The 8852-nt window shown below is 36.8% G+C and overlaps 1 protein-coding gene across 2 annotated transcripts; it reads right to left on the bottom strand.

The window, feature by feature from the left end:
• Positions 1 to 3806: 3806 nt before the first annotated feature.
• On the bottom strand, positions 3807 to 7783 carry LOC146518087 (uncharacterized). Of its 2 annotated transcripts, XM_085159412.1 has the most exons (5): positions 7729 to 7783; positions 6979 to 7142; positions 4804 to 5084; positions 4225 to 4308; positions 3807 to 4110 (listed from the first exon to the last, which is right to left on the bottom strand). In XM_085159412.1, the coding sequence occupies exons 2-5, from the start codon at positions 7092 to 7094 to the stop codon at positions 3980 to 3982; spliced, it is 612 nt and encodes a 203-aa protein (XP_085015538.1). In that variant the 5' UTR covers positions 7095 to 7142; positions 7729 to 7783; the 3' UTR covers positions 3807 to 3979. The 2 variants fall into 2 exon arrangements, with proteins under 2 accessions (XP_085015538.1, XP_085015541.1); XM_085159415.1 differs by lacking the exons at positions 6979 to 7142; positions 7729 to 7783 and adding an exon at positions 5787 to 5918.
• Positions 7784 to 8852: the final 1069 nt, after the last annotated feature.

The following is an 8852-nucleotide window of genomic DNA, read 5'->3' as shown; positions in this document are numbered from 1 at the left end:
AGGTGATAGCAAGCTACATTGTAGCCACAGCCACCCTGGGGCGCACTGACAGAGGCTAGGCTGCCAGACACTGGCGCCACCGGGCCCTCTGACCACCACCAGTAGGCAACGGGTGAGATGAAACGGAATCTAGCGTCAACATCGTCACACCTGATAATGCTCATGAAAATATGGAAATAAAGACATGTGGCATAAAAAATAGGAAAATACGTGCTATCTTGTCAAAATGTTTACTTAACTAAGACACTTCTTTGTCATTTAAAACTATATGTTTCAGTTTCAAAGTTAAAGAAAAATAATCCACTAAAGTTCCAAGAGTTACTGGGAACTCTTAAAGAAGAGCTACTAGCTGTAAAAGCAAATAAAGTACATCTATCACAACCTAAAAAAGAGAAAAAGTTATTTAGTCGGAAATGAAGTTTATGATAGAACAAACATACGGTTCATTTTATCACCCTGATTTTTAAGCTCTTATGAGAGCTCGGTTTGCACTGCTTTACTGAAAATCTGTAGAGGGCGACAGGCCTGCACTGCAAGGTTTAGAGGTTTAGTGGACAGCCAATTCATATCAATTTATCTCTTTTATTTGCAGAATGTGAAAAAAACCAAACATTTACCATAAATGGTAACATACATTAAGGACATTATCATACCTGTAATATACAACTCACTCTATTACACACAGTTTTTTTTATGGCATTTTCTTGTCTCAAGTTTTTTATTTTACTTTGTGTATTTTGGTTTTTGTATTTTTTATTTCTGTTTCTACAATTTTCTTCATATTGGAGCTGACAATAAAGCTAACTTTAATTTCTTTCCTTTTATAAAAATCTAATCCAGATGTCAAATAACAGTTACTGCCCAGTGATCCTAACCTTATACTTTGAAATCATCCTATGTGAGACATTTTGTAAACCATAAAGTAATCATCAAACATTTCCGGGAGACAAAATGAAACATGTTGAATGTTTTTCTGCTTTCATTTGTAAGTTTAAAGCTGTGTTTTGTTTATCATATTGAATTGTTTGGCTAAATTCCTTTCCTTTGGTAACGAAAATTCCAGATAGAGTCTGTATACATGTAGATTAGTTCCACTAAACAAGCTGTACATATGTTTCACTGACAGTAGTACGAGTATTAGTAGTAAGTCAGATATTGAGTTCTGCTGCCACCACATGGTCAGAGGAAGTCAAGCAGCGGAGAGTTTTTAAATATGTTTCTTCAGTGGCACAGCGAAAATCAAATTATAGTAAATATAGCAAAAAGAAAAACTAAAAACTGTTCTCGGCTTGTACCAGGGTGGCCAGTCTCTAGCGGGGTCGACTGCCTGTTGCTTCTAGTCCTCTGGGACTCTGAAGCTTTGTCCAAGTGTGGCCCATCTGGGGCGTCCTTGCTTCTCCTGCTAGGATGGACATGCTGTATGCTTGCTTTTTTTCTTACAGGTGCAGCAGTTGGTGATACGCTCTACATTTCTATTTGTGCTCTGTCCATTTATTATATTTTTCCCCATTTTTTCCCCCCTTTCCTTTTTTTTTTACCTGCCTGTCCTGTCTCAAACATTGTCATACTATGCCACATATAATGTAATTACTGAAATAACACTAATGACAATGAAAGTATTAAACAGATAAAAAACACTTGAACAATAGGAGCCTATAGAGAGTTTATAGAGTTCATCTTGAAAACCCAAAATGTGTTTGGCACAACACTGCATTCTGATCATACAGTGGTGTTCCTGATTTCCTAGTTTTTTTCTTATTTGTCACACTTACATGTTTTAAATCATCAAATGATTTTTAATATTAGACAAAGATAACCCAAAGTAAATACAAAAAGCAGGTGTTAAATGACGTTTTCATTGATTGAGAAAAGTTAGGCAAACCTACCTGGTCAAGTGTGAAAAAGTAATTAACACACTCAGGCCTGATTACTGGCAGAGCTGTTAAATGAAGAAATCACTTAAATATAACCTGTCTGACAAAGTGAAGCAGGCTAAAACATCTCAAAGAGCAACGCTTTTTGGAAGATGTGTGTTCTATTACATCTACATAAAACAAACACAGCATTTCAGAAAAGGAACATCACACCAACAGCGCTGTGGCATGACCTTAAAAAGTCAGTTCATGCTCGAATACTCTCCAGTGTGGCTGAATTACAACAATTCTGCAAAGATGAGTGGGCCCAAAATTCCTCCACAGTGCTGTAAAACACTCATTGCCAGTAATGCTTGATTGCAGCTGTTGCAGCTAAGGGTGACCCAACTTGTTATTAGGGAGCTTAGATTCTCAGATACAGCTTTATTATTTGACTTTGTTATATTTATTTGGAGCAAACAATTTAAAAATAGTTGTATTCTTCTATAAGCATCTTAAAATATGACACCTATGCTGTACTTGCTCATCTCACATCAAATTTGTACATAGACCAACTTGTAGATGTAAAAAACAGATTGTAAATAATCTTCCCTTAAACATCTCTGAGTCTGCAGCTGGGAGAATAAAAACTAAAACTGTCAGAAGGTGGCTATGTTGACAAACTAAAATGATTTCCATGTCTCCTTCATTAAACTGTGGGGCAGTATTATTTAAGCTTCAATGTTTAAATGGGTCTGTCACCTTAGAAAGAAACAGTAACATAGAGAGCATAGTGGCTAATTAAGCTGAATTTAAATTGTTATCACTTTGTGTGCTAAATCACCAGATTAATGATTTTCTGCAGCATTCATCACATTGTCTGTGGAGGTTCTCAGTCATCCAGGTCAGAGTAATCTAAGGAGCTTGGAATGAAAAGCAACTGGAAGTTTCTTGAGAGGTTTCGCCTTTCATCCGCGGAGCTCCTTCAGTCGCTTTTCTTTACAAGCTCCTTACATTCATCAAATCCTTTTTGCAACAGTGTTACATTGTACCATTATATCTTTTATGTTCTTTAGAGCTTTTTATTCACCATTTTATCATCTGATAATATCTCTGGAGTAGTTGCAACTTAGAGATCAGTTTCTGTGTAGGAGAAGTCATCTGTTCCAGAAAATGCCCCTTCTAAATGATCAGATACTGCAACACCGCCCCTTTCATGAGAATATGCAGGAAAAAACCCTGGGTTCCCTTGGCAAGCTGATAATAGTTTCATGTGACTGCTTATAGCGATTGCCAGTGTTAATGCCAGTGGATACAGATAATGGAAATATACCCTTGGTATGTTGAACTTGCTTTGTAGTTCAGGGCCCAGAGTTACAAAATCCATGAACTGAAATGGCAAAATAAATCCAGATAATTCCATGTCAGCAAGCACAAAACGATGATAACAGATAATTAAAAACACAAGACGACTGACTAATAAAGTAAAACAGGAAGTAAGCAACGAAAACTAAACAGAGAATCACAGATGTAAAAGTAAACTTAACATGGGGAAGAGACAGAACAAGAAAACCCAGTGTGTCCGAAACCCAGGACAACATTTCCATGCTGCGTTCATGCTTCAGGTACATTCACATACATTGATTTACAAGTGATAATGATCTCATCATTATTGTATTTCAAATGCATTAATGTATTTTAGTCACACTTTAGTTTTTATTGTATTCTATTTAGATTATGATTTAGTGTGCTAGGTTACACTTAATGTTTTGGCTGCTGTAACACAGAAATTTACCAACTTTATTTATCCCAAAAATTGGTATCATACTTTACCATATTTTATGTATAACTGTATACCATGATCACTTTTCTGTACTCGGCCCCTTTAATACTGCTGTACATTACTCCAAGTTAGTTTTCTAAATGATCATTTTAAAAGAAAGACAACTGATATTTATAGATTTTGGTGTAACTCGTTTAACTTCAGTAAAGAACAAGAATTCTTCCTCTAATGCTGCGTGTTAGTGAGGTCGCCAGCATAACTGTTATATGCTCTGCTGTTTTATTTGACAGATTCTTTCAGAATCTGATCAGTGTTTGTGTTTCTAATCTTCTGTCCCATCGTGCTACTTGTATTCCTCTGAGGATGCAGTGGATGAAGGACCCTTAGATGAGGAAGAGCCATGCTGGGATTCATGGGACTGCTGCGAGTACGTGTTGTTGGTTTGATCCACAGAAGATGTTTGATGGGATGCAGCTGGAGTGAAGGATATTAAAGCAAAAAATAAGCATATGAATAAATGACACTTAATATGTGGAAATATAATAACAGCTGAGTTTTTGATTTATGTAATTTGGATTTCATACAAACCTTTGAAATGTCTTTTTCTCTCATGTTGACCAGGAGCAGTCACCTGGAACCACTGCTGCAGTCTGTTATGAAGAGGATTCACAGCTGCACGAGAGAACAATCTGGATCAGTCTTCAGTCAAAATTAAATTCTTATCTGAAGCATTTCGGTATGTATTTCCAGATTAGTCAAAGCTGTAAAATCTGCAGTTCCCTTTAGTTACAGGAGGTGGCGATGCTTCCACACTCTCAATAAGGGACAACTAAAACTCTGGAAGAAATTAATCAGTATTTGTACTAGTATTACTAGTAGTATCAGTATTTGATTCAGTCTGACTTAATTCACTGCATACCAGTTCAAATGACTCTGCAAGTCCTTTTAATACTTGCAGTTTAAACACCTATTTCAGGACTATTGAAGCCATTTTGGGGTTTCAGCTCGACTTTGTGACACATTTTACTTTGTGTTATTCAGATGACTAAACATATATTCCTGACTTTTTAAACTTAATTATCATTTTTTAAAATGTATTTATATTTCTGGACTGCATATTAACTACTTATGACAATAAAAAAGTGAAGTGAATTTGGTAACACTTACCTCTTTGAGGATGAGAAGTGGATGTTGAAGCTTCTGGGTGTGATCCAGATCCTTCTCTAAGGTTCTTCTGAGGTTCTAATCCAACTTCCTTCACGAATTCTCCTCCAGTTTGTGATTCAACGTCCTCTGGGGATTCTCCTCCAGATGCCAGTCCTGCATTCCCCTGGAGAAACACTCTGTCCAGCAGGTGGTCCAGCAGCTGGTCTGCATGGTCGGGCTTGGTTCTGACAGTCAGTTTACGACTAGGTTGTTCTGCTGAGATCTGCATCTCGGTGATGTTTCTGAGGAATGAGATCCAACCGATTTTTTACACCTAATGAGATGATCAATATTTGTGGTCTCTACATCGTTGTAGCTATATTCCCTAAGGTCTGAATTAGAGAATTTGTTTCATCTTGGAAAAAGAAACACAAGAACTAGCTCTGTCCTCTGGATCCATCCAATCAGACTATACTAGTTTAAAAATCCCATTGAAGGGTAATTACACCTTCATATACTCCTTGAATCCTGCCATCCAGTAAGAGGCTATTTAACACACAGCAAGGTCAGTGGATATGGGAGAGACTAATCACTGCTCAAAGTTACTTTTAGGCTCCTTTTTTTCCACTGAACAGACAGCCAGACCTTTATGGCCCCTTGAGTTGGTTCCACATTGGTATCTGTAATGTAACAGATTTTTGTAATTTGGACTATATTATCCAGTAATACCAACAGTAAGATACTATAAAAAAGGTTATAAAACATTCACTGTAAATGGAAAATCATTTTGAGAAAACATGGGCTCACTAACTTCACTACTTTCATTCATTTTTACGCTAGTAAACCAGCCTGGGAAAAACTGACCAACAGCAGAGGAGATGTCCTTTAAAAGTCATAATTTTAACCTAAGATATCATTTAACCAAATACTTAAATCTATTTAATATCCATCCATTCGATATACTGGCATTATCCTGTAGAGGGCTGCTGTAAGCTGGAGCCTACCCCATCTGATGAAAGGTTTGCCTGAGACCTGAGCAGATCACCAGTTAGGCTAACACATAGAACGAGACAGTCTCAGTTTAGATTCCTCAACTGTGGGAGGAAACCACTGCACCACCTCAACAAGTCTTGAAGTGTCTACACATCTCCAGTATGCAAGCCAAAGACTGACGTCACCAGACTGGTCATGCTTGGGTCAACCATTACATCTGCTGAATTAATGTCAGGCTGCCCTACTTACCAGGACTATTCATTTTCTGACTAAGGCTCGGCCTCAGTGTGAGCGCTAAAGGGATAAATGCTGCCTGCAATGTCACATGTTATTGAATTTAAGGCAGACACACAGATCCAAACAAATCCAGTTTCAATACAAGGGCCTGGGTATTCTTAGAAATAACAAGTGATCATAATCAAAGCTGAAATTATAATTTGGTCTAAGTAACAGCATTTTCATACAACAGCTCTTGTGTTGGAACTGCAGTAGGTGGGACATAGGCTCAACTGTGACACATGAATCATGTCGATAGCCATATGTACTACAAAGGGGTGTCTTTGAGTGCCATGTCAAGTTTCAAGTCAAAGTGTCACAACAATGGCTGTTTTTATTCTTTTACCTGGCTAAATTTCCTGTTTGCCACCTCAGTTATAAGCAGTCACATACTTTGGGTCTAACAGAGATGTATGAATCTTATTTACACTGTAATACTCCTATGACTCCTGTTTAGAGCTAGCTGCACCATTGCAAGAAATGCACAAACTGGGAATTAAGTCAGCCAGTGTTGTGGTTTTAATGCTTAGCATGGTAGTTGTAATATTACATACAAAGACTCTAGTGTCTTATGTATCTATTATTGTAGGATCTACTGTACAACATAAAGCGCCTTGAGGCGACTGTTGTTGTGATTTGGTGCTATATAAATAAAATTGGATTGAATTGAATTGTGCCTTGTCAAAAATAGGAGAGCGAGTTTGGCTAATTTGAAATGTCAAAATCAATGCCAAAGTTGTATCAAAGCAGTTTGTACAAACATATGTTCTTGCAAAAAGAACCACGCTAAAAACACCAGACATTATTGATAATTGAAGGTTTAAAGTGACTTCTAAAATAAACATAGAAGAATAGTAGTTCAGTGTAAATCTAAATAACTGAATTGCAGAATTGAACGGCTGATTTTTATGAGGCAGCTGCTTTTACCTGTTTCTGATTTGTTTGAGGATGTAACAGAGGAGCAAGAGCTCAATCACAGCCAGCACTAGAGCTGCCAGGGATAAACAGAAGACTTCGTAGGTCACCTGCTCAGGCACTGTCATGGCGATATTTGGAAAGCAGGCAGCAGCAATGTGACGCTGATCTCCACACTAAACAACAGTTTGAGAGGTAGAAAAGGTAGAATAACACTGAACATGAACATTTTTTTTTTTAGATCTTTAATTCTTAGGACTAAATGTAAAAAGCCCTCAAATCAGAAAGCTCTACAATTTTTCATGACATGTGACGACCCTTTATCTGGCGATGAAGATCATCTGATTCACCTGAAGGCCTTATGTTAGGGTGTTTTGGTAAAAAGATTTATTCTATTTAAGGAATCTATGCCCTAAATTACTTTTTTATGGGAATAATGTTTTTCTTTCTTTCTTCTTTAAAGCTATCAATTTCATCCTCATGAGAAAATGTATAAAATTTTAATGGTGACAAAAGCAGCAATGTGACTGAAAAGAAAGCAAAGACACAATGAATAACATACAAAGATGCTTCAGTCACAGGCAGCAGTAAGAGGGGAGACACACTTTACAGTCTTAGTTCACTAGCCACTAATAGCCTGTAGTTGTTTTGATGAACAATGCACACTTCTACACTTGTAATCTACTTTAAAATAAATGTATTATCACATGTACACATATCAGTCACTGCTGTAAAGCATTTTCTGCTAATCTGTTTACGTACCAATGTCCGTTGTTGGTATTCTGCAACTGTAGTTTTTTCTGTTGCTTAGAAATGAAACTGTGCCATTCTTAGAAAGTTGAAAGTAAACATTCTGTTTGAATTCCCCAGGCCAGAACTCTTCTGATAGTCATGGTTAGTGACAATGATAATCTGCACATGGCTAATGTGAAAACATGAAAAAAAAAAACATGACTCCGAGGCATACTGCAGTCTCCATGTGTTAATGTTTGCACATTTTTGGAGCACTTGTTGTAGTTTTTATTGCAATAAAAGAAGCTGTGATTTGGCTGAATTACACACACGGGTGTAGTTTATTAGTGCAGGTGTGAACATACAAATACCAAAACATCATAAATGAGAAACAGCTTTGTACCTTTATCCCAGTTTCATGAAAACTAAAACCAACTGACTCACAGCAGAGAATTGCCTGATGGCGAACTTGCATTCAAAACCTGTTAACCTCTTTCATAAAGTATTCATAATCATAAAGTAACTTTTGTTTTCCTTTTTTTTTTTTTTTTTTTTACATTGGTCTGTGTACTCCCTTTGACTAGTGTTCTTCTGGTTAAAATTATTAGAGCTTAAAGGGGAATGTATCTGGAGTGGTTTAGTCACATGTTTGGTCTGGAGTCATTGTTAAGCCATTCGAAGGAAGCAGGGCAGAAGGATTATTCAGCTGAAAACTCATGCTCCAGGCACGGTGTTTTGATTCAGTTATAAAGCCAGGGCTGAATTGGTGTGATGTGGGCCAAGTGTTGATACCTATTTTTACCCTTATTACAAAATGCCAAATACATGTAATGCATTAGAACCTGACCTTGCGTGTTATTTTGTCATCAGTTGTTGGTGAACTAGGCTTTGTGTGTTTTACAAGTAGTTTTGCTTTTTGTGAAATTGTTTTTTTTTTTTTATCTGTTTTTGGTTCACAATAATTATGGCCATAAAAGGATTCTGATATCATTAACAAATAGCTGTTTATTTTCTTAATGATTTCCAGGTTTACTGCACTTTATTACACACACACACACACACACACACACACACACACACACACACACACACACACACATATATACATATATATATATATATATATATATATATATATATATATATATATATAT

Source organism: Neolamprologus multifasciatus, chromosome 5 (genome assembly GCF_963576455.1).
Source record: "Neolamprologus multifasciatus chromosome 5, fNeoMul1.2, whole genome shotgun sequence".
Lineage (NCBI taxonomy): Eukaryota > Metazoa > Chordata > Actinopteri > Cichliformes > Cichlidae > Neolamprologus > Neolamprologus multifasciatus.
The sequence above is the reverse complement of the archived record's forward strand: the minus strand, read 5'-3'. Positions and strand labels throughout refer to the sequence as shown.

Excerpts from the sequence above, each read along its gene's own strand:
- LOC146518087 (XM_085159412.1), bottom strand. The coding sequence starts at position 7,094 with ATGACAGTGCCTGAGCAGGTGACCTACGAAGTCTTCTGTTTATCCCTG. Across the intron at positions 5,085-6,978 it reads CTCAAACAAATCAGAAACAG|AAACATCACCGAGATGCAGA; the intron begins GTAAAAGCAGCT and ends CTCATTCCTCAG. Across the intron at positions 4,309-4,803 it reads CACTTCTCATCCTCAAAGAG|CTGTGAATCCTCTTCATAAC; the intron begins GTAAGTGTTACC and ends TCTCTCGTGCAG.